Source organism: Rhodnius prolixus, unplaced genomic scaffold (assembly GCF_049639745.1).
Source record: "Rhodnius prolixus isolate KJV_2025 unplaced genomic scaffold, Rpr scaffold_3, whole genome shotgun sequence".
In the NCBI taxonomy this organism is placed as follows: Eukaryota; Metazoa; Arthropoda; class Insecta; order Hemiptera; family Reduviidae; genus Rhodnius; species Rhodnius prolixus.
This window is the reverse complement of record NW_027411603.1, coordinates 10,712,612-10,738,341: the sequence shown is the minus strand read 5'-3', so window position 1 is coordinate 10,738,341 and position 25,730 is coordinate 10,712,612. Positions and strand designations below refer to the sequence as shown.

The 25,730-nt window shown below is 32.6% G+C and overlaps 3 protein-coding genes and 1 long non-coding RNA gene across 9 annotated transcripts in view; 2 read left to right on the top strand and 2 right to left on the bottom strand.

The window, feature by feature from the left end:
• Positions 1 to 629: 629 nt before the first annotated feature.
• Positions 630 to 11,598, bottom strand: Ssrp (structure specific recognition protein). The gene is made up of 14 exons (XM_074125984.1): positions 11,413 to 11,598; positions 11,143 to 11,328; positions 10,809 to 11,024; positions 10,469 to 10,644; positions 10,245 to 10,380; positions 9,180 to 9,283; positions 8,973 to 9,101; positions 8,717 to 8,875; positions 7,637 to 7,766; positions 7,368 to 7,552; positions 6,579 to 6,723; positions 4,170 to 4,358; positions 2,214 to 2,447; positions 630 to 1,054 (listed from the first exon to the last, which is right to left on the bottom strand). Exons 1-14 carry the CDS (start codon positions 11,464 to 11,466, stop codon positions 695 to 697), a joined length of 2,403 nt encoding a protein of 800 aa, XP_073982085.1. The 5' UTR covers positions 11,467 to 11,598; the 3' UTR covers positions 630 to 694.
• Positions 11,599 to 11,632: 34 nt separating this feature from the next.
• Positions 11,633 to 21,079, top strand: dila (centrosomal protein dilatory). Of its 2 annotated transcripts, XM_074125981.1 has the most exons (17): positions 11,733 to 11,873; positions 12,056 to 12,290; positions 12,375 to 12,476; positions 12,559 to 12,688; positions 12,775 to 13,793; positions 13,888 to 13,975; positions 14,043 to 14,118; positions 14,189 to 14,275; positions 14,388 to 14,634; positions 15,365 to 15,559; positions 15,911 to 16,116; positions 16,344 to 16,548; positions 17,251 to 17,450; positions 17,638 to 17,809; positions 18,492 to 18,667; positions 18,812 to 18,969; positions 20,172 to 21,079. In XM_074125981.1, exons 2-16 carry the CDS (start codon positions 12,210 to 12,212, stop codon positions 18,951 to 18,953), a joined length of 3,126 nt encoding a protein of 1,041 aa, XP_073982082.1. In that variant the 5' UTR covers positions 11,733 to 11,873; positions 12,056 to 12,209; the 3' UTR covers positions 18,954 to 18,969; positions 20,172 to 21,079. The 2 variants fall into 2 exon arrangements, with proteins under 2 accessions (XP_073982083.1, XP_073982082.1); XM_074125982.1 differs by having other exon boundaries at positions 11,633 to 12,290; positions 20,334 to 21,079.
• The window catches only part of Set8 (SET domain containing 8), a 22,401-nt gene continuing 17,528 nt past the window's right edge, over positions 20,858 to 25,730 (bottom strand). For 2 of the 3 annotated variants that reach the window (XM_074126015.1, XM_074126016.1), the window contains 2 exons: positions 22,682 to 22,756; positions 20,858 to 22,321 (listed from right to left, as the gene is read on the bottom strand). In XM_074126015.1, the coding sequence (XP_073982116.1) occupies positions 21,426 to 22,321; positions 22,682 to 22,756 (971 nt within the window). In that variant the 3' untranslated portion in view covers positions 20,858 to 21,425. Of the gene's footprint in view, positions 22,322 to 22,445; positions 22,594 to 22,681; positions 22,757 to 25,730 lie in introns of those variants that run through there. The other variant, XM_074126017.1, reaches the window with a different exon arrangement.
• LOC141453182 (uncharacterized) overlaps positions 22,757 to 25,730 on the top strand; it is an 8,551-nt gene continuing 5,577 nt past the window's right edge. The window contains exons 1-2 of one of the 3 annotated variants that reach the window (XR_012457813.1): positions 22,757 to 23,189; positions 24,183 to 24,435. This is a non-coding gene — a long non-coding RNA (uncharacterized lncRNA). The other 2 variants (XR_012457814.1, XR_012457815.1) reach the window with 2 other exon arrangements.

Sequence of the window (25,730 nt, the reverse complement as noted above, 5' to 3'; positions counted from 1 at the left end):
CATCACGGCAATAAGAACCAGTAACCGTAACTGTTCCTAACTACTTAATAACATATTTGCACGAGCATAGAATATATTTAGCCTCCTTTTCCTTAATGGTAACATCATTGAATCATCAATGGTTGGCGTTCAGCTTAAGGAAAAGGCTGTGCGATAATTTTCATTAAAAAAAATTATTTTTAATTTATTTATTATTTTATCTTAATATCTTACCTCCTAAAGAATAGATTAATAATTGAACTTTTTGTCTTGAAATTATTATTTTGATTTCTTGGCTATTTCTGGATATCTAAATTATTGGTTTTAAAATATTTTAGATGTTAAGTTCACATTTATTATGTAAATGTGTAGATCTTCCACACAATTTTCTGTTCCTAATTTAAGAAAATGGAAATGATTTTCTTTGCTTGCCAATATTTATTTGGATTTCATAATTATTTATTTATGTTTTTAAATGCATATTACCTTGTTGCTTTATATTTGAGCTTTAATTTGGTTTTTATTATTTTTATAAATACTATAAAGAAATTAATATAGAAAATAAAATCTACCTGTTTGATGAAAAGTAGAATACAGAAGCATTTATATAATTTGATAACATGTATTTATTTTTTAAATAAAGTCGAAGATAGAATTGAAAAAAAAGTGTGAAGTTTATTCCTAAATTTTTATTAAAAACAAACTGAAATGTAAATTAATCGCTATCTTCAGAAGCACTAGAAGCTGTAGGGGTACTCAGTATTTCTTCAGATAAATCTTCTTCTTCACTAATCGATTTTCTTTTCGCTTTTTCTTTTTTCTTTTTCTTTTTACTATTTTCTTCGTCGGAGTCAGCCTTTCTTTTTGATGTTTTTGAATGATTCTTCGTTTTTGTTTTCTTTTTATTTTCCCCACTGTCATCGGCTTCCCCATCCGTATCTTTAGACAATTCTTTTTCTTCCTCTTCGCTATCGTCAACAGATGATTTCTCTTTCTTCACTTTCTCCTTTTGTTTTTTACTTTTATCCTTATCGTCTGCCTCTGATTTGCCAGTTTCACTTTTCACTGAAGGTTTCTTAAAAAAAAAAAAAGACAAATTTTGGAATTATAAAATAGCAGAAATAATCTTGTACACTTTCACTTCCTCACACTGCAATTCAATATAATGAGTCTGATTCAATTCTGTAAAGTTCGCTTAATTAGCAACCTCCGCTGTAAGAAGCTCCTACAGAACCCCATTTATATATATTCTTTAAAAAAAAGAAGTTTAAAATCGAAGTGGCTAGCCTAATATATGTTGGGCGAGTGTCTTGAAAATTATAGAAGCACGAAAATAGTTCTGTACGGGCGCCTTCTGGCGGACTGATATAATTCCTACTCACTCTTATTAGTTAGTCACTCATAAATATAATCAGGTGTTACGAGGGGCTTAACCTTCACTAAGAATTCCGTTAACTTTCTTGGAAGAAAAATTCAAATCATTTGAATGTACATCATGATAGCGAAATCGATGGAATTAGCTCATTGGTTAATGAACTGATTTTCTACGCGGAGATCTTGGTTCGAATCAAGCTGCCGGCCCTTAACGAAAGAACATTGTCTGGAGCTGGCAGTAAACTGGAAAAGCTTCAGCCAATGACCTCAAATGTTGCCAGGTCTTAAATTAGAAAATATTGAGGGTAATATTGAATAATAGTGACGGCGATTACAAAGTTTAAGTTGAAGCTGAGAAAATCACTATAAATTCTATTAGTAAAGAGCAGTTCTTCCGTAATTTACAAGGACATGGCTTCATAAGGTAGAAGCTTAACTCCCAACTCGTACAGAAAAGTCTCAGAGATTTTTGATTTAAAAGTTATATCATGTGATCCTCCAAGAAAATTGAAGAGAAGATGGCCTCGCGATCTACTCTCATCATAAGAGCAGTATAGTATTATGTATATTCACAATAATGGAGTGACACTACTCGGTACCTTCTCCGATCAATATTCCTGATATTTTTCTTATATCTCATTTGCTTGTGGCTACATTTGTTGCAGTTGAAAATTTAAATAAAAGAGAAAAAAACGCGGCAGTACCGGTCTACAGATATTTAGGGAACCTTTACATGATTATTTCTGATAAACATAAAATTGAAAATCTGATCGATAGCAAATTTTGACTACGAGGAATAAGAAAAATTAAAAACTAAAACGTAAATGGAAAAAGTAAAAATGCCTTACAGTTCACCATACCTTATCATTGTCTGAATCAGATGAATCTGAATCCTCTATAAACTCTTTGGAAATGTAAGCACCTCCCGAACCGGATTTCACTGGTGAAAGATTTGTTGGTTTACTTGGCTTAGTGGGCTGCTTCTTCTTTGCATTACCACTCTCGGCTTTAGCTTTCTCTTTGGCAGTGGCCTTATATTCACTCATAGCTTCCATATATTCGTCTTTCATTTTTGCTGCTTTCTTTTCCCATTCCTGTAACAATCAATGATCGGAGGTACATTCTATTAAAAGTCAATTTAATGTGCCTTCTAAATTACATTTAAGTTGTTAATCTACTTATGATAATTAAAAGAATCTGTTCATAGCTTATATGTACGAGGGTCGTTTGAAAAGTCCGTGCAAAGTCAGAGAGATAGTACTACTGGCGCGTATCGAGGTTATGTTTAGTTAGTAGCATCTCTTGGAAGAACACACACCAAGTTTCAGCCAGATCGGTCTATTTCTTTGTGTTTGGCATTCGTTTGAATCGAGGAAGTCGAGTGATTTTCAAAAAATGGGCGAAAAAGAATTTCGTGTGTTGATTAAACACTACTTTATGAAAGGCAAAACGCCTCAGGAGACTAAAGAGAAGCTTGATAAACATTATGGTGACTCTGCACCTTCGATTAGAACAGTTTATAAGTGGTTTCAAAATTTTCGGAGTGGCCATATGGGCACAAGTGACGCTGAACGTTCTGGACGCCCTGTTGAGGTTACTACTCCAGAAATCATTGATAAAATCCATGATATGGTGATGGATGACAGAAGAGTGAAGGTGCGTGAGATTGCTAGTTCTGTGCGCATCTCGAATGAACGGGTACATAATATTTTGCATCAACATTTGGACATGACAAAGCTATCCGCAAGATGGGTGCCGCGATTGTTCACGCTTGACCAAAAACGAAATCGTGTGAAGTGTTGCAAGGACGGTTTGCAGCTGTTCCAGAAGAATCCGCAGGACTTTAAGCGTCGTTTCGTCACTGTGGATGAAACATGGATACATCACTACACTCCTGAGACCAAAGAACAATCTAAATAATGGGTTACCAAGGGGGAATCTGCGCCAAAAAAGGCGAAGACCGTTCCTTCGGCCGGAAAGATTATGGCGACTGTCTTTTGGGATTCGCAAGAAATAATCCTCTATCTATCTGGAAAAGGGTAAAACTATTACAGGTGCATATTATTCATCGTTATTGGACCGTTTGAAAACCGAGCTGCAAGAAAAACGCCCACGATTGGCCCACAAAAAAGTCCTTTTCCATCACGACAACGCACCAGCTCACACCTCAGCAATTGTGGTCGCAAAATTAATGGAAATAGGGTTCCAACTCGTTTCACATCCCCCCTATTCTCCAGACTTGGCTCCCTCGGACTACTATTTGTTTCCCAATATGAAGAAATGGCTGGCGGGAAAAAGATTTTATTCAAACGAGGAGGTGATTGCAGAAACGAATGGCTATTTTTCAGACTTGGACAAATCCTATTATTCGGAAGGGATCAACAAACTAGAGCAAGCGTTGGACGAAGTGCATAAGCCTAAAAGGAGACTATGTTGAAAAATAAAAAAGGTTTACCCCAAAAAATTAAGTAGTTTTTATTTTTGCACGGACTTTTCAAACGACCCTCGTATACAAAGTTTTAGCAAATTAGGGAAGACAGAGGATTCATAATTAAGATGCTGAAAGTGGCTATTCTATGCACCTGCCATTTCACCTGATTATTAGTAGATGTCGGCCAAGAATAACTTTAGAGTTCTATGTTTCTAATCTTATGATATAGCTAGAGGATGAAAGAAGATTACTTTTACCCAGCGAGATTTCTTTAAGAACTCTAAAGCCTACTAGTTGAGGAAACAATTGAAGAAATATCAAAGGACGGAATTTCGATAAGAAAGAATTTCAAAATCACTTCTCTGAAGAATTTATAATATCTTACCGATTTGTCTTCAAGTTTTTTCCACAATTCTCCTCCTTTCTTGGCAATATCTGTGAAGGATATTCCTGGGTTATCTTGCTTTATTTTCTCCCTGTTTTCATTTAGCCATAACATATAAGCGGTAGGTGCTCGTTTAGGCTTGTTTGAGTCTTTTTCTTTTTTCTCACGTCGTTTTCTTGGCTTTTCTGACTAAAAATTAGAATAAAATTAATTGAAATGATTTTTATTTAAATGATTGGCACAAATTAGTTAGGACGGTTAAATATAAACAGTAAATAAAATTTAAAAATATTTAATCAATGCCTCCCTACATTTAAATAAAGGCTTGGAATCTGAAAAGGAAGAAACTTCCCACGAAAAATATGTTTTATAAATAATCCAATTGAATCTTAACATTAATCAACCATCTACTTACAAGATTAAAATTTTGCTAACCTTCACTTTATAGCGATTTAGTAAGACTTATTTATAAGCAATAAATAGCTTACTTAAGTGCACAATACTTTATTTGATTTTTTTTTATATTAGGTACTGATGAAAAAGCCTGACCATTTTAGAGATGGTATTCCTCGTGAGAGATAAAAACGAACATAATTTTGTAATAATTATTTATAAAAATTTCCTATGGAATAGAAGAACAAGATGAAGAAGCTCTACATTATAACATAATAATGTTCCTTGAGACTAAATTTAAAAGATAAGTTTACAACTTTAACATTAAGTACTCTCTACTGTTAATGTAGAGAACACAACAAACTAACGTTCCAAAAGCCGTTCCTAACGACAACCAACCTACTTTATTAACTACACTTTTCTAACCTGAACCCACGGATGATCTCTAAATTTCATTGCATTCTTAACGAATCATTTTTAAAAAAATTGGGGCTATTGTTTTAATCGCGATCTGTATTTATTTAAATATGTTGTTAGAAAAATAACAATTCACATGTATATTTTAAAAATAGCTTAGTTAAACCTTACTGACTACCCTTATCCGTCACAAGTACGAGTCCAGTAAGGAATATTTACATCTTTGTGGGAACATATATATCCAACAGTTAACAATTAGTGTTAAATCAACTAGTTAGTGTTAAAAGTTAGGGCGATTTTTGAGGAATGATTCTGAACTTACGATTTTTAGGTGGATATGAAGCTAGCAATAAAAATACATTATGTTACCATATGTAAAATTCAAAGAGAAACAACACTACCATTTCTATTAAACCGACTTAAGAAATTAAAACGCTAAACACGTAATTACACACTAAACTTTTTTCTACCATCTATCCCTTAAAGTGGCCTACACTTTGCTGGAGACAGTGAATGATCGATTTCTGACGGCATATCCGGATATAATTCAAAATTTATTGAATTTAATAAAGAAAAATGTTTGAAAAGTTCTTTTTCCGGCAATGATTGTTCAAAATTTTAAGATAAATTTATTGTTGCTCTGAGATTCGAGTACAATTAAAGACTTACTTAAGGAGAGAGAACTGCGAACGTTCTCAAAACCTTATTAGCATTAGAAAAATTTATATTATTATGAAGTTGAATCCTGTTTAAGAATTATAGAAACGGTAAGCTCTTCCTATTTTTTTAACTTTATTCAGCACTGCGGATCTAACAATAATTTTAACAAATCATATTCATTGAATTTATGTACTCTAAATTCAGGTAAATTTGGTTAGATCTGAAGTAGGTCCTAATCCCCCAGGTACCGCAGTAAAGAAAGCTACTAAGCCCTTAAGGATCTAGTAGGAGAAATCCTCTTGGCATCAGATGAGGCTTTTCCACCATCGTTTTGGCATACCATCTTCTCTGGTCTCAAAAAGACAAAGACAGTGTGCAAACGTTTCATAACCAAGTTAAGGGTAGCAATTCATTTAAGAAGCCGATTCTTCTCTCTTTTCAAAGTTTCGCAGGGACTGGAAAACAAAACAATATTGTTTCCTTGTGAAGATGCTTTCTGGCTGAGCGTTGGTATAGAAAAATCTTAAAAAAAAAAAATCAAAAGATCATATTGAGTCACCATGGAAACAGCCTATTTTGGGTCAAAAATCCATGATAGGTAAGACCTAGAGGTGTACCAATTGCCTTGATCAGCAGAGGCTAAGTGGGAAGTACTGTAAGTCTCACGCTGGCCGTGATTAACTACCTTCCCACTTCAACGTCTCCTAGGGCTAACCTTAGAACAGTCGTCGCCAAGGGTAATCAGCGACTTGAGGGAAATCATTTGTTTAAAAATAATATTTACCCTTATTTAAAAAAAGTCAGTTTCATTGATGCAATGTTATTATTTATTGTCACATTAGTTGAAGCGAGTGACACCCAAAAATCTACGGTCACTATAAATCTTTTAAAGAGAATTAAATGTTTACGCCAATAAAAAAATCTAGTACGTATACTTACAATAGTAATAGTTTTCTTCTTTTTCTCTTTCTTTTCTTTCTTCTTTTTCTTTTCTTTCTTTTCGCCGTCATCACCACTACCTCCTCCTCCTCCTGAAGCGTCAGAATCTTCATCCGAATCCGTTGAAGATGGGTTTGAGTCATACCTTAAAGAAATTTATTGCTAATAAAGTTTGTAAAGATAATACTCTGATAAAAAGATGGGAACTTTGTATGTAATATTTTGACTCTGTTTGGGGAAAGAATGTACTAGATAAAGACAGATAATACTGTTAATGATAGCTTTTGCTTATTACGCCAAGACATAATACCGAATTGATTGACATAGAAAAGGAAGAAAAAGATTAATTTTACAGAACATTAGAAAAGGCTAATAAAATTGATGAATTGCTAGATTAAGATTATAAAATAATATTAATTATAACATTTTGGGGATTTCTACGCCCGAATCGGAATAAAAATGTCTTCAAACTGTAACTGGAAAACTGAATACACGAAGAAACCTGTTATCAAGTGACTGATCTATCGCTTCAAGGAATTCGAAGATGGAATGCCACCAACAGTATTTGCTATAATATATATGAAGCCTTTAGTGAATAACAACAACAACAAAATCATTACATTTTACAATATATTTTTTAGGCGCTACTATTATTAAAACTGTCCGGTAGGATAAGGGTTTTTAATTCCTGCTTTGTGAACTCAATCTAAAACTATGACACACACACACACACACACACACTCGATCCCAATTATCAAAGTAGAAAAAAGTCATAGAAAAGATTCTTACTCTTCAGCCACATCTGATTCTTGTTCCTGAGGCTTGAAGTCCTCGTCAGTACTTTCATCCTCAGAACTTCCTCCTTCTTGTTCCGCGCGTTCTTCAGCTTCCCTCTTAACTCTAGCTAGATAGGCATCAGGCTCTTTCTCATCATCACTATCACCAAAGTCATCTGCACCGTAAGTTGGTTTATCCTTCAATAGAAAATTACTGAATATACCCACAATTCAGATTACTCGAATTAAATGAAGAATTTTATTTGTTAAAAAAGTGCTTACAGATTTCTTGTTCTTCACTCGTAATTTCTTAACAGTAATAAAATCGAATAGTTTGCCATATTCTTCTTTTTCAATACTGCTGAAGGTATGAACTACACCGCTTTTCAGTTCAATTTCAAAATCAAATGATCTGGAAAGATAAAATAAATTTTAAGTCATAAAACATCCTAATTATGATAAAAAACTAGTCCAACTAGTTTAACTAGACTAGTTTTTTGTACAATATGATTCCAGAAAAATATGCTCAAAGTTAATTTACTAAAATTTTACTTTTCTTAAATCGATGGAATCATTTTGAATACAGCGTCTGAAGGAAAAAACATTATTCTACATAATTAACTATGCATAAAGCTCCCAGTCATTCGTTAAATCTGCAGTCATTTGTACCTATTCTGAAAACTGAAGGGGTCATTGGGCCGAAAGAAATTTTCAACTCCGTTGTAATGTTTTTCAAAAATAATTCTTGCCAATCTTGATTTACTTTTCTATTAGATACTATTGAAAATAATAAAACCAATCGACAACAGTTTATAGTAACAGATCTTAAATCTCCCAGGAGAATCAATTGAATTCTAGAAAAACTATAAGAACTTAACCACATATAATTTAAAAAATCCATAAGATGATGAATGAAGAGTAGTAGCTAAATGGGTGGCCTGAAAAGCCGGAAGTCCCTAAAAAATATCAAGGTGACTTCTGTAGATAGTTGGGTAAAGCTCAGAGCTTTCTGCAAAGGCTAGAAGTCTTCCGGTTACTATTACTCACATTGACTTCATTTCCATTTGTAATGACAGCCTTTTTTTCCAATTTATAGTAAACTAGAATTATTCTAGATTTTTCTTAGATAGTCTCCACAAGCCGAAAACTTCTCTATATAAATAAATTATTCTAAAATACTTAAATTTGGTACTAATATCATATTATCAGATCATTCCTAGGCTATCAATCTATGTATCTTATCTATCTATGATATATGTATCTATGAGAGGAGTATCATATTAAATTATTGGTTATTTATTCTCAGTCGCTTAAACTTAATTGTTCTCTTAAACTCATGACTTTATGATATGTGAAACGTACCTGGTACTACCACCACTTCTGGCGAAGTTTACGCTTGAAATCTCGTCAAATCTAATATGAAGTGGAGGTTTATGTATATAAATGAAACCCCTCTCTAGAGGGTACATGTATCCTGCGGCCGCTTTGTAAGAACAACCTACCGCTGGAGTTCCTGAATGCCTGTATACAAAAAATTAAAATGGAATTTTAAAATTAAAATTAATAATACATAAATAAATAGATCTTTTGATAAAATTTTTAGAGCAAAATTAATCACCCTATAAAACCGCTGGGGACAGTTATTTTTCTATTTACAAGTACTTTCATTATTTTACTTATCACTTCATGCGTTGGACCTGATAATTCTTTGCTTAGCTTTCCTTCATACTTCTCATTTAATTCCGTCCTGAAAAAATAACCTTTAATCAAAACGCAAAGATCTAAAACTAAGTTTTTAATGAATACAATTGAATGAATTGCATACTCAGTGAAAGGAAGTTCTAAAGAAGTTTCTTCATCTTGACCAAAAAGAAAAACTAGATAATGGTATCTTGTCTGACCTTGTTTAATGGGTGGGTCTAAACTAACCTGAAAGTTTTTAAAATAATACCATATATTTATTGTTATTTAAATTAGTAGAAATTTAATGAGAATTGGTTTTAATCTCTCCTCATTTGTTTCGGTTGAACAGTTAAATCTAGAATAAGATATTTAAATTTTCCTTTGTGAATAACTTTCCTTTTCTTTATTTCCTTTATTAATAAGTTTCAGTCTTAAAGGCCAAACTTTCCGGTAAATCCAAAATACCATCAATCAGGATAAGCTGGAGTAATAAACAATTCTAGAAAGAATTCAGCATGTCCATTGCCACTTATTAACGCAGAGAATTAAGCTTGATTATAATAGCGAAATTACTATAATAAGGCACTGCTAAGAGAGGACCGAGCATGATGAACACTGTGGAGAAGTTCACGGGTAAGAAAAATTTGAGATTTGATGGATACGGAGTTCTAATAGAGTAGGAAAGAAAGTTGAAAGCCATTGAAGACAAGGAACTCAAAAAGTTAAAAAACTTTTCGGAAATTCGAGTTAATGAAAAACCGAGGCAATGTTTACGATTAGACAAATGTCTTAAAATAACACTTTCAGAAAGTTAACCTTTTGGTACATCTTATGCCCTGCATCTGTACTAAATTTAATTAATACTGTTCGCCTTTGGTGCAAAAAAAGTTGATTCCTAAGATAGATAAGCTACGACGCGAAGTGAATAAATGAGAAATAAAGTCGGCTATCAGACTTCCATTAGCTATCTACGAAACGATTTTCTTCCTAATCCTTCAAAAGTTTATCGTATTTTTCTTTGAAATTGTGAATATCTTAACATTTACAAGGCAGGATTGTGAGCATTCGTTGCATAACACTCTGCAAGGCTCTTGCTAGGTTTAAAGAATCATTCAGATATTTTAAATTATTGAACTTTCAAAATATTCAGCGTAAAAGTATAACAAATCCATGTATCTTTTTAGGCTAATTATATGAGTTTACTTACAACAAAAAAGTTTTGTCTGCCATCTTTATGAGGAAGAATAAATAAACGAAGGACAGTAGCCATTGGGATTTTGTAATCAAATGTTTTACCATGAAGTTGAAAAAACGATGAAAATATTTTTATATCGTAACGACCTCTGTAATAAATATAAACAATATCAATGTTAATCTATTTTCTTCTTTGAAAGGGCAGTCATTACACGAAATAAGATAAAATAAAATAACCTTGGAGTAAGACATTGAATTTCCCTGAAAATAGCAATTGCATCTCCAGATACAGAAATAACACTTGCTTTCTGCATTACTTGACTGTGGAATGCTTCAACTGGATCATCACCGGCCAATTCTGTAGCTGGGATGTGGAATCTAATCTCCATTAGACTTACAGGTGCTTCATCGTTCTAGTTTAGATAAGAAGATATAAAGCGTTAAAAATCAATTTATCAATACCTTATTGTGAACTTCTTAAAAAAAGAAACAGGATGACAAGTAACTTATCTCAATGAATAGATTCTACCTCAAGAGAATAAATAAAAACAATCACCCCGTTGCAAAAGCCACTTACCTGGTGAAATTCTACGGTTACTTCATTTTTGCCGGTTGTACATTGTGATACGTTGCTCAAAGGAATATCAAAAGCAGTTAGATTGTTAACATCAAAACTAAGCACAGAACCAGAAAATTTGGCTGTACCCCAGTTCCATCCTCGAACACTAAGTTCCTTTTCATTGAGTTCTTGTGAATATTTACTCTTAAAATATTTTCCAATTTTTTCTAAATCCTGAAAAGAAGTCGAAAATTAATATTTCAACAAAAAAGTAATGCTACAATCTGGATGAAAACTGAAATAATATTAATCTCATTAGTTTTTGTAAGAAAAAGTTAATGTAAGTGTTTACCGACTCCTTGAATCCTGTAAATCTCCGTAGTGATCCATTTTTCAAAAAAAGCCTAAGACCCCAAGTACCTACTAACTTTTGCCAATTGCAGAGTTCTAAATCTGTTGATGCCAATTGTTCCACTTTACCTGTTCTGTTATTCTTGAATACTATATTGGAATCAGTCAATTTCAATCTTCCAGGGCACTGAAAGTTAGCCAAAATATTAGTTTAAAAAACTGAAGACTAACCTGAAAAGCATAAAAAAAATACTTATTTATTATTGCTGACCATAGCTCCTTTTATCTCTGCAGTGATATCTGAATATTCTAAAACGTCCGTCATTTTTCAAGAAGATATGAGCTTAAAATAAGAAAATAATAAAAAACGAAACGGAGACCCAGGCCACAAACTTAACGTTCTTTCCTATTTCATTTGTGGCTCACTGGTAACAATAACAACCATGCTGTAACCTTCTCCAATTAAATAACTATTATGTACTTTCATATTTATTGTCAGTCTTGAGGATAATTTATCAGCTTCAAATTTTAATCATTTCAGTTATCTTGAAATATTGCTTTTATACTCCAGGAATACGCCTATTTTTGCTTGTCTAGAAATAATTTTAATGAAATTAAAATTACCTGTAGAGGTAGAGACTAGAGACACACTAATACATAAAGGAGATCAATGATGTTACATGTATAATTACATTTAATGCAGATTCGTTTATTTAAGCAGTATTTTTTCTTGTAAGTTAAAAAAGAAGTAAGCCAAGGTATAATAAAAGTATATACTTTAGAAAAACGCTTCCGTTGATATTTTTGGCGCATCTGAACTAAAATATTTTTCAATCTTTTGTTTACAAATGACTTTTTATTTTAATAAAGTATTTGAATTCCTGCAAACTTCAGAGCCTAATTTTTGAATTCAGTTCATTTAGGTTTAAGAAAAAAAGTCCTTAGCAACCATTTTCACAACAAAGGTTCAACGAAAGGTATGATGAAATAGGCAAAATGTTATGATGTGTTTTTTTAAGTGAAACGCCCCAGATGGAGAGTATTTTCGACATGTAAAGTTTTTATAAGATGCCATTTATTGATAAAGATAAAGAAAGAAAACAAAACGAAGAAAACACATTACTTGATTTTAGAGTACATGGAAAGCAGGTGAGATAAATTTTGTTTACATCAGTTTTCAATTTTAATTTTTTGTTTGTTATTAATTCTATTTTATTTTTTCTGACATTAAAGCTTACATTGCATACAAGACCAAGTCCCAGTAGTTCTCGCTCTTCTTCAAGAATAGATACTGCATTTCGTCCAATGTCTGCAACTCCATCACTTTATCTAGAAGTATATTACTTATTAATGTATGAAATTCACTAATGCGATTGCAGTTTATATGAAAATGATGGATCTTTTTTTTTTATTTAAGGAAAGTCACAGAAAAACTCCGCCGTGGACACGGCCTCAGTCGGCTGATTATCTGTCAAGAGAGGGATCTCAAAGAAGAAAGCTGGCTGCAAAATTTGATAGGTGTAACGAGAGAAGAGGAATGAAAAACAGTAATGAATCATTAATATAAATAATTGTCATTTTTATTATTCTTTATAACATTCTGCAATTTGTTCACAAATATTCTTTATTGTAGGAAAATCTAGTGGTTCCGTCTCAAATTTACTAGATAGTTCATTTGATGATGAGTCAGAAATATCTATTACTCCCAGTCCAGTTCCAAGTTTAACTGACGTTCTCCGATCACATAACAAATTGCAACCTGGACTCGCGGCAAAGCCACCGTTACCACCTGGGATTCAGGATTCTAGTCTTGAAGAATCCAAAAAAAATCACAAATCCATGGATGATATTATTAACATAAAATTTCAACGTTGGTTTCCAGAATCAATTCAAAATAATCATTGCTTGAGTGCAAGCTCTTTAGAAAGCAGAAAACTCTTAAAGGAAAATTTATTGGATCAAGGTGCCGGGATAAGCCGGAGTATACCCTCTGGAGAAACTGATTTTGTCTCTCTCTCAAACCTCCCTGAAGCCCAAGTTAATAATTTGAGCAGTTATGCCACTAATTATCATTTTGATGCATTTGAAAATACCCAGTTTGACTCATCTTTGAAAAAGTCATCACGAAGTCAAACAATGGAGACAATTGTTGAAACTGAGGACACAGCACCAACCACTCCTGAGAAAAACAACGACACAGATGTTAATGTTTCCAGGGTTAAAGGAGGCGAAGGCGCTGAAATTATTTTGACTTCTAACTTAGGTAGTACATTAAATAAATATCTGAAACTAAATGAAACAGAAGATAATAAAAATAAAAAAAAGAAAGTTACAATAAATGACAACGCCAGAAGTGAAAGCAGTTCTAGTGGCATTGCTACGATGATTGAAGAATGCGAAAATACTTCAAAAATTATGAGTCGCCTAATGTCAGAACCGGAAGACATTGGACCTGAACATTCCGAAGCTATTTCTAAAATAATGGAAGATGAAAATGCTGCTTGCATTCTAAAGTACATTGGTAATGGTGTCGAGAATAAGACTGTGGAACAGAGTAACGACACTTCCAAGTTCCAATTACCAAAAAATGGCGAGAGTGAGGGTTTAAATAATGCAGACATTTTATCGTGGATAGGTTCTTCAAATAACAACGTAAGTCTACACATTATAATTACTTAATTTGATTTTTGAAGCAGTTACTTATTATTGTGTATGCTTTCTATTGATTATGTGCAAATTATATTAGGAATTAAATGCAGATAAAGGAGTTGGTTCAACTTATAATGATATTATAAATATGTTAAAAGTATTGGAAAAAGAAGAAGTAGACTCAGGTAAATATACTTTTTAGATGTCCAGATATCATGAATTCCATGTGATATCGTGATAATTTGATTTCAGTGAAGTTGGAAGCCCTTTCTGCTGGAAGGAGTGGCAACAACTCTGCCTGTAGTCATGTTACCCCTGTAGGAACTAGGTAAATATGAATCCAATAACCAACAACTTCAATTTTCAAAGTTTTGTAATATCTATCTCTTATATTTCAGGGATATCTTGACTTATCTTGATGAATTAGATAAAGGAGATCCAAGAGATGAATTCCAACCTCAACAGGAAAGTAAAGCATCTAATGAGTAAGGCAATATGAGCTTTAATAATTAGTATTTTAATAAAGTTTAACTAGCTTTGTGTAATTAAAGTTTAATCGTTTTATACGACTTTTTTAGATTATTTTTTTTATTTTAGGGAATGCAAAAAAAGTACTGATATTAATTTGATTAGCCGAACAAATAGTGGACGACTTGGTCAGTTAATGTCTCTTGATTCTGCTGAACTGGCGCGTCGTGTTATGGCAGTAACCCTCGAATTGGAAGAAAGAGAAACAATATTAGACAAAACTAAAGAACGGATGCGGGAACTACAGAATAAGTTATCAAAAAATAAGACAGATTCAGATGCAATTGTCAGGCGGCATCAGCAATTTATTGATCAAGTATGAAATGTGCCTTCTACGCACAAACAAATTCAACAAATGTCGGTTCTTACACTTTCTGTGAAGAACTTTGTTTTCTCTCTCAGACTTAATTAGTGAAATTACATTTCGCTGGCTCAATATTACAAGGTTGTATGTTACATTTTCAGTATCAAAGTTGTATGATGAAACATATTTAATTAAATCTAATCTAAGTAAGGCGAAATGGGGATTATTCAGTTTTGTTTTTTAGTTTACACATTAGTAAGTAACAGTTACTCAATTTTGCAGCGCTAACTTATCTAATAACAGTAGAATAAAAATTAAAAATTTGATTTTCTCTAAACGTGCCTCTGGTGAAATAGAACCTTGTAATATTTAGCCAGCGATTTCTCTATATAATCTCTTTCTGAAATTGTAGTGTACGTTATGTTTGTAACTTAACGATTGAAGCAGCGTGCTGATCTTAGCTTTTAACAAAGGTTCTAATAGAAATTAGATGGCTCTCAAATATTTATTTTCCTTTGTGATGTTCGGCCATTTATTGAACTCAATTTATTGAACTCAACTGATCTTGGAATGTACTATACATAAAAATAAATCAATAATGAGCAATGGGTTAGCAAATTAAAAAGCCTTTTCATTGTACTTTATTTTAAAGCAATTAGCACGATAGGCAATTTATGTTCAAATGTAGACAGGAAATGATAAAATATGATTTTTTGTTTACTTTAGAATATTTCTTTTTTAGTTGCTTACAGAAAAACGATTACTGGGCGAACAATGTGCAAGTATAGTGAAAGAAATGGAGAACAAGCACAATAAAACTCTACAGACTGTGGAAGAAAGACATGCAGTAGAACTTAAGAAATTACAAGAAAAAATGCTTGCAGCCGAAAAGGTTCGAAGAGAAAAGTGGTTGGATGAGAAAACTAAAAAAATTAAAGTTAGTATTTTCTTGACGTTTAGAATCTGGGTGGTACCTCCAGCAATCTGCTTCAGTGAAGTATATTTATCATCGCATTTGAATTAAAGATTGAACTTAATATGAATTCTTTTCTAGAAACTTTCAGTTTGCGCCATGATTGGTGGTATAAATTTACTTCATGTAACAATGAAGATTGCATAAAAGTGTCTGTTTCGTATTTTACTTTTATTTAAGCTATGAAATGATGCAATTTTTTCCGAAACCAAGGTTTGAAAAATTGAGATTATTAAACTTCCCTGATTCCGCAAAATAACCCTATCAATGACAATGAACTGGTGATGGAGCAATTGGTAAAATAGCTTTTGTTAGGAGCAGACCGTGCGAGGCTTAGAACCAGAACTAGAACGATTAACTAGAACTCATCAAGATGAACTGGCTGAAATGAGAAGAGCTCATGAACGAGAATTAGCTGAAATGGATGCAAGTTGTTCTAGAAGAATAGCTGCATCCAGGGAACAAGCTCTTAGGGATAGAGAACAAGCGGTTGTTGATGAGAGAGAAGCTGCTAGAAATAAGTGAGTGATGGATGTCTGTTAGTTATATATTAAGTAAGAAACATTTTATAATGAATTGCTAATTCCGAAGTGCTTTGTTAATCTTGAATATTACTTTAATGTATTTAAAGGTTTCTCATACTTAAAAAAAAAAGTAACAATAAAATAATTTCTTTGTACATTGTTAGTTTAGAAGTAAAAGAGGTTTCCACCTCTTTAATGATTCCTCATTAAATATTTATTTTTAGATTAGAACATGAAATGAGCGAATTGGAAAGAAGTTATCAAGATCAGAGGCGCCGCCTAATGTTAGAAGTTAGGGAGGAGAAAGAGCGCTTGACTAGAGAGGCTGAAAGCAATCTAGCTCAAAAAGCAAAACAGCTCGAAGAGAAGTGGCAAGAAGCTCACAACCAGCTGCAAGAAACCTTAACTGAGATGCAAAATAAACATCAAGTTAGTACTATTTATTTAATACTGAGTGTGTGTGAGTTTGTTTTTTCTAGTATTTCAGATTTTTCTTCTTTGTACGAGTAAACATTATTATAATAGCCTGGCAACTTTTTTTTGGAAGGCCAAAAAAGGAGGTTTAATTTAAATGTGGAAGCTGAAGTATTAGATTTTTTTTTTTAAACAGATTATTAGTGGAAAAAATTCGAAAGATATTTTGAAATAAAAAAATATATTTGATTTCTCATTTGACATTAAAAAGTTTGAGGTAAGCAGCAGTGCCAACGTTAAAATAAGTTTGGTCACTGGACCCTCATTGAAGAAATTCTTTAGAAAAATTTTTAAGTAAAGCTGCGCTCGTTTTAACTAATCAATATCGTGAACAATTATTTATAGCTAAGCTAATTTCCTAATCACTCAACCTACACTTATTTCTGTAAAAACCTGGAATATCCTTCGAGAAAATCTCTTGTTTCTATAAATTTTGACCACCTTCATTAACAAGATTTTCAATTAAGCCGGAAGCTTCAGAGCTTTGAAATAATAGTAGTATATTTATTTTTAGTTATTCGATTATAATTTATCTCGAATTATGAATTCTAAATCAATTGTAAATTAATTTAGCCGATTATCAATAAACAGTAATTTTAGTAATGATTATTTCGATGAGTATCAAAGTTCATCTAATAATATTGATCTTCTACATAGATGGAGCTAAAACAAATGCGAGAATCTGCTGAAGAAGAAAGGCAGTCGTGGTTGAGTCATCAATCAGCAGCGTTGACCGAAAAAGAGAGGCAGATTAGAGAACAGTGCAAAAAAGAACGTGACCGTCATATAGAGAATGTGATTAAAAAATTAGATCAAGATGCTCAAGAAAAACAAAAAATTCTCCAAACAAAATTGACGTTAGTTGATTTTAGACATAAGTTTGATTAGTTATCAATCATGTCATGAAGTTTTTTAGTAAATGACATGTTAATGTATTCAGAACCTAACAGCTACCTTAATTTTAAATTAAATTTTTTTCTTTTGTAATTCTCGACATTGTTAGATAGTTTGGATCAATATTGTATGTGTTCTTGACAAAATTAGGCGATTAAAGGAGCAGCATGAGTTTGAAATAAAAGAGGCAGAAACTGCTGAGACTGAACTGCGAAGGAAGCTGAAAGAGAGTAGAGCAGAGAATCAGCACTATGAGGAAACTACTGGAAAGTTAAAGACCCAAATTACCCAATTGGAATTTCAACTTGCGACCACGAAGCAGGTAAATTTAAGAAACTTACTCTCTTTTGTTGATTTGAAGCGGGGAACTAATATTTTACAGAATAGTTTTTACAATTTTCGGAGATATGCTTGAAAATCGTTCCTATGATTATCTTGAAATTCACACACACTTACAGTACCTAAAAGCAGATTTATAACTTTTGAGCCATTTTCGTTGGAAAATTATTTTTAGGGCAGTTCTTGGAGTGGGGGAAGGAGTGATGGTACTTCCTAAAGTGCCATTTCAGTGTATCATTATGAACTTTTAATAACAAATATGTTTTTAATTTCTAAGTTTAAAGAAAAAATAGGTAGAACCTTCAGAATTGTACTAAGAGAAAATCGTGTGAATTTTTTCTCCCGACTTTTTAGTTTGGAATGAGTCGGGTACTGCTAGGATTAGAATCTCAAAGGTTCAGTCCTCACTCCCGCTGGAACTCCTTTAACAGTGAGCTTCTGTTAAATTTTATTTCCAACTTTTTCAGATTGTTTTTTAAGGCAGCCCTGGGCAAGGTATGCCTTCAAGTTTCGCTTGTAAACTTCCATTTGTTCTGTTCGTTAATAGAATGGGTTCTCACACTTTGTTCACTCTCTTTCTGATATTATTGGTAACTGATGAGGAAAATCCCAACTTTGAAAAAAAAACATTGCTTTATTTATTTATTAATAAATTTTTGCACAAGCAATTGGATCATTGTGAACGGGAAGCCAACGAAAGAGGAGCACAAGCGAGGAATGAAGTTTCAGCTCAAGTAGCTTCTTTACAAAGAGAATTAAATGAAGAAAGATTAAGAAGGGAAGAAGCACTGAGCTCTTTGCAAGCTGAAAAAGAGAGAGAACTTCAACAAGTTTACAATAGGTAGGATAATAAATGTGCAGTTCTAAAAATTTTTCTTGAGTAAATGAACTATAAAATTCATTATTTTCTATTGTTTTACAAAGAATTAAATTCAGTACCTATGCTAAGGTTTAACTTAATCGTTTCATTCTGTTTTGCCTTAAGAGTTAAGGAAGCAATAGCCAAAAAAGATGAAACATTGAGATTAGTACAAAAGCAAAGGGATGCGGCACTAGAACAATGTTGCCAGCTGGAAAATATGCTAGAACAACAGAGAAAGGAATATGCTCACAGAAAGAGTTCCTAGGGAAAAAATTGTAATGGTAAACATTGATTTTATTATTGAGATATTTTCTATTACCGTATACCTGCATTTACTAGTCCTTTAAATGTACAAATATATTAATAATTTTTTTTAATGTACTTACCTTGCTTTTTATACAATTATTTAACTCCTTTTTTACCTCTGCTTAAAAGTTTTTACATTCTAGGTTTTTAACAATTCTGTTAAACTGTTATTGTTCAAAAATTCTACCTAAATTTTAAACGACATGAAAATATGGCCAAGTTGATATCTCGTATGCTTAGTTACCTATCTTTCACATTAGTACTCGGATTAATCGGTGGTCGCCTATTTAGAAAAGTGATTGTAATTAATAAATTTAAATGAATTTTGAATAAATTAAAGGAGAATGTTGAAGTTAAGTAGAAGGTGAGTGAGCCTATTGGCTCAGTATCTATCTATTGCCTTCGTATATCTCATCGTCCAGCTTGTGGAAGAATTTCGCCTTACTTGCGCATTGAGTGCGCAATGGGAAACCTTCATTTTGATTCATAATTGAGTACTATTCTTACTGCATGCAAGTCTCTTCATTCTGTAATCTTAGGATCGGTAAACTAAATAGTTTTCACTAAACGAAGAAAACTTTTTAGCGTTTACATTCGATTCACGGTTGTGCCAAGGATCGGTTCTAATGTCAACTTAAAACGTCCTTTATAAATAGCCAAAAGTCTCATAATTATAAGTACAAACTTTTCTCCACGAGCCTATCTTCAAGCTAGTTGCAGCCAAATTATGGTGGCAGATCCTGTGGCTTGTTTTCTCACTTTTGAGTGAAAATGAAATAATATTGCCCAATACAATCAAAGGAAAATATTTATAAGAGAACTTGAAAGTGGGAAACACATCTAAAGAAAAATCATTAATGAGTCAAAATCTTAGAAACCTCAATCAAATGAACCCATCCACTGGGGTGCATGGGTAGATAAAAATAATTAATAAAAGAATAGTTATATAAAATATAAACTCATTGATTGTTTAAATTTATGAAATAAAAAGATATTATTCAATTGCCAAACTCCCTACACAATTAAAAATAATGATAAATCATATAATAATTACTTAAATAGATTACTTGTTGTTTAATAAGAATACAGAATACCAATAATCTAATTAGTAATGTGAAGAAACTATTACAGTGAGGGTGTAAGATGTTTTATTTATTTCTTTATATTGGTTTTATAGGAATGATAATGGAAATCATTTTTTTCACGATGGGCACGAGAATTGACCGAAACAAAATCGCCAGATGTTTAAAAGCAGCTTATACGTCTCATACCAATTAAGAAAATTAAAATCTTCATAGAGACAAGAAATATAAATTAAATTTATATTTTGAAATTGCAGCTCTTAAATACTGGAATATGAAGCAATGCCAATGAAGCCCTAAGCTTTAAAAGAATGGGGGGAGTACGAAGTCAAAAAGCTATTTTATAGACCTTTTAATTTATACTGTAAGAAGACAACTCCTAAAAGATACCGCCCGGTTGAGGTTAATGCAAGAAAAAAGCAAAGAATGGGATCTAATGATACGCAAAACTAAAGTAAAGAAGGTATAACAAAATCTTAAAGCATATTGACAGAAGACCAAGCAGTCATTTAAGGCCACTAAGATTTTCAATTATGCTCAAACTGGCATCAAACAGTACAAGGAATTTATTTAGGAATGCTCAAAAATCTATTGCTCTGCTATGGGCTGGTTAACGAATACAAATAAAAAATGACTCGTTTTCTCGAGTAAATTTTGAACGATCAAAGAAGAAAGTGGACAACCACACTGGTTGAATGAGTTTATGGGGCTAAGGGGATGTGGTAAGCGTCATATAAGATGCAAGAGGAATCAGTATAAGCCATTTGAATGAACGAAAAAATTAATCTTTCAATTTTTGTTTATTCAAAATTAAATAAATATAACAAAAGCAATTTGTATACATATTTAAAAAAAAAAAGGGTTTTTTCTTTAAGGAATAAATAAGTCAGGTTACAACATGCTCAAACGAGTTCTCAAGACTGCAAGGGATGGAGTACTAAATTGTAACAAGAGTACAAATCGAGTCCATTATATACACTCTAAAGTCACACAACAATTGATTTCAATAAAAATTGATATAAAAAGTTAAATGTCAAAAAAAATTTAATCCTAATGTACAAAATATTTACATAATTATGTTTAATAAAATACATTTTTCTTTTTAAAACAGTCTTTCATAACAATTTATAACAGTATAAACAATACTGGAAGGGAAAACTGATCTAAAATTGTGATTTAAAAAAGCAAGCTAGTGCCTCAATATTTCAGTAACAATAATAGGTGCTGTAACGTTACGTAACTATAATTACAATTATAAGCAGGCGTACAAATAAATAAATAAATTCAATTTTCAGCTTCCTTAAACAAGGTGATGATGTATCAGATCAAAGTAAAAGTATTAATACTGTTCACGTAGCTAACCAAGGGTGATGCCTCAAAGATTCCTTACTTCTGTCACCATAATCATAAGTTAATTCATCACCTACATTTATGTCTTGATTAGCAATCAGCACAAGTCTTGGTCTGTCTCCAACCAATACAGTTTTTGTAATAAGATTTCCATTTCTTGAATGATTAACTAGACGTCCTAATCTCTTTGATTCTGGAGTAGCATCAACGCAATATTGAGTATTTTTATAAACAAAGTAGTACATATAACAGCCAGTATTCTGGTCTTGGGCATATAATGCTTCCCTAGTCTTAGCTTCGTCTGATGTAATTAATTCACCTGCATATTCAACAACATAATCTCCGCGAGCAAATGCTCTAGTAGCTATAATACCTCTTCCTTTATTTGGAAACACATGAACTTCCAATCCGTCTTCGCGCTCACAGATTACAGCATTCTCTATATTTTTTTGCCTCTCCTCTAATACAGTCTTTTTTGTCTTTCTAACACTCCGCCTTACAGGAAAATAGTCAGTTAATTTACTATTCTTACAATCTTGAGATTTAGTTTCTTGATTGACTTTCCGTCGCGCTTTCTGAGTCTTTCTCTTATTTTGCACTTCTTCTGGTTTCATTTCAATCCTATGTGGGCTTCTTTTAACAATACAGTTTGGCTGCTGTAGCACGGTCATCGTTGAAGGCTGTTTACGTGGTGACATACGAGCTGGAATTTCAGTCGAGTCTTCTTTCAGATCATTGTTGAAATAAGAAGTAATCTTAGCTATGGGAGTTGAGAAAGGCAATTTATCTTGGAAATCTGATTCTTCTAACCGTGTCTTAACTTGTGGAGCCTTGGTTCTCCTCCTTCCACGAACCATGGTTCCCAGTTTTCTGTGTGGGACAGCTTCAAGGCACACTGAAATAGAAAAAATAAAGAACTTTTACGAAAATCAAGTCTACTAGTCACAAAATTAAGTTTTTAAAATGGTAACACATGTTTCTATTGCTAACTTCCAATGTCCTCATAATAATCTACATACCTAAGTACTATTTCACTGCAACATCACATAACTTTTTCCGTATTTTCTCTAAACTAAGAAAACTTTTAAACTTTACATCGACATAAACAAAGGGGCAAGGTTATCTATTTGTTACTCCTTTCATCAGTGAGTGTTAAATCAAAAAAAGCTAAAAAATAACATGATCCACGCAAAAAAAATGACACAATTTTTGTTCTATAAAATCAACAATTATTGTAATAGAAGTAATACATTACCATTCAAACCAGCAACCATTAAATTCGTTTTCGGTTGGTAGAGAAGACCTCCATACTGCCAACACGTTAGGCAACCTAAAATTTGAAATTTGTCAAAAGCTTTATTTAAACTATTGTATTTTTTTAAATAATTATTACTTTAAAAAACTTAGTAATCATTAAACAGTAACGCTTGGAATAGCAACTATTTGAAACAAAAATTTTAATCTGGTGATGTAATATTTTTTAATTTGCAAAATTCATTAAAGTCACAACTTATCTTCTTCAGTACGTTTAAGTTTAAAAGAAAATTGGAAGAAATGAGTGACCGATGATTCTTGTAAACTTGTGGATCGAGTGAACGAGGGTGAAGGAAGAAGGAACTACCGTTCAGTAGATCTAATTCGCCGGTTCTTTCGAAGACTCATTCGTTCACAAACTACAGTTAGTTAATATCTCTATTTTACAAGTAATTAGAATCCTGATTAAAGAAGTCATTTAAAAAAATCATTTGAGAGTGGATTTTATAGTAAGCATAATTTAAAGACTGTATGGTTATTATTTGGTTCAAAAGTTGTGATTACAACTTGAAATGAGATTGTTGAGAAATGAGAGGCCGGTCAAATTAGTTGTGATCCTCCAATTTGTACACCAGAGCTAGCGAAGTAGACCAAATAAAGCAACTTAAATATGGACTGAACTAAAAATTATTCCCTCAACAGAGACAAAGAGTTTCTCTCTGTCTGTATTTTAAAAAGGAATTTGACTAGGATAATGGAATCTCATCCCAAGTACCTACTTTGTTTGTAAGGATTATCACGATCCTGTAAATGAAAAGTTGGATTCGAAGTCATGTTTTTTCTGCACAGGCAGTTTTCCTGATTTCTTTTGCAAATTTAGGTTTTGTTTGTATGAGCAAACAAACAGAATATCTCGTAAAATAAAGATTATAGTTATGACAAAACTTGATTCTTAGATTTCAATACTGCAAAATATTAAAATAATACTAAGTTTCGTCCGAGATCAATCAACCAAAAGTGCGACTTGCTTGAAGCGGTTCTTTCTTGAAAATAACTCAAAATGTTATTTAAATTCCGAACTTAAAGCCTTTTCTCTTTTAACTTAAAAAATTGTCTGCAGATAATTTATGTTAGAGATAAGAGGGTTTACTCTACATTCACTTCCCAATCAGGTAAGTGGAAAAGTTAATAATCTGATATGGCACTCTTATACGACTTTCTCTTTATACAATTCTTAATGCTCAACCTTAAAAATTTCCCCCAACTCATTTTACTGAATTTCATTAAGTAAAATTTCTACCCTAAAAACTCTGAAATGGTACATTACTGGAAACTGGAAAGTCTACTCTAACCTCCAAATGTTGAATGCTGAAATCTCAGATGCTGTGAATAAATGATCATTGTTTATTGTTTAGAAAGTTCGAAGGAAAAATGCCATAAAAGAAGTATGGTTATTATACTCAATTAGTATCAAAAGTAAATATTCTTAATTTTGCAAATAGGTGGACTCAAAATACATCTATCACTATTAAAACTTAAGACATTCTAAAAAGAAGAAAAGATGGGCAGTTCTCCTTGAAGATCATCGCCATGATATGCTGTTTCAAATACAGACTTCTTGCCAGCATTAAGGAGGTAGAAAACAGATCCTATCGTCTTCCATTAAATTCCGACAGTAATACTTCGTGATCTCTACCTAGTTCTGAATTAGGATGATCGTTGCTGCTTTCACTGGGATTTCATTGCGTTTGCCAGGTTAGTAACATATCTTTGTGAATAATATCGCAGCCGTATATTGGCCCTAGAGCACATAGGTTCTCTAGCATTTGTAGTCCTGCACTGGATCCAGTCCAGTTTCTTCAGTCACTAACTCGTCTATCATGGGTGCATCAATTAATTATTAGTGCATCACTCAAATAGCATAACGTGAACCTTGTATCTGAATTTTTTATATTTATATTTTGATATTTACGTTTCAAGGAGCGCCAGGAAGTACTGTCTCATCCTTTTTACTTTCCTCCCGTGGTGGTTACGAAATTTTGCCCCTGTGCCTTTTTCTTCACTTTTCTTGCTGCCCTAGGATGGTGTTTGTTTCGTGCAATGAGAGTAGTCCTAACCAACAACTGATATAAGCACAGGTCATTTGATTATTCCAAATGTTTACGTCTAAACTTGTGTTTAAATAAATTTTTTAAAGGTCGCTACACATTTTTTGCAGCATACAGCGATTTTTAACACATTCTGAAGCCTCTGGCTAAATATGTTGTACCCCTCTTGTTTGTTGCATCCCCAGGTATTTGTTGCTTTCAAATGCGCATAATTCTTAAAATTCTTTACTTCTATCTGTCCTGGCTGGGAACGCTAGTGTATCATTGGTCGGATTTTTGGATGATTTTAAAACTCCCTGTCCGGTGAAAAACATTGTTGTCTTTAATGAGACAAATTCTGTTCGGAAAATGGTAATGCACTAAAAAGGCTTCGGGCATTAATTTACCTTAGGAGTTATCTCATCTTATTAATTTAAAAAAAAAAATTAACTTTCAAATTTTCTTAGAACAAATATAAAGTTTAGTTGATGGAATAGTAATGTTCAAACAGCTAAGATTTATGATTTCTTCTGCATTATATCGGGTACCCTTGTCGAAGTTCAGATCTTAAAGCTTGTCTGTACTCTCCCAAATTCAATTTCGAAAATACATTTTCTTGGTAAAAGTGGTAGGCCTTCATGGGTATCTGCAATAGTTTTAAGTTAATAATGGCTAAAATTCCACAGTATTCTCCTGTTTTGATTTACTTTTTTTATTACTCAAGAAAAAATGCCCACGTGTGATCTACTTGTGATTTAAGTGTAAGAGATAAAGATGACCCAATAGAGTAAGCAGGCAATAATAACTAAAAGCAATGCGATCCAAGATTAGGGCATTAACCCAACAATTACAAGATCACGTGCTCTACAGAGCCAATCAGAAACCTCTCTCTGTTGGATGTAAAGTATTACAACTCGTAACTTCTAATCTGTTCCCTACCATTATTATGTACCCACGTTCGTA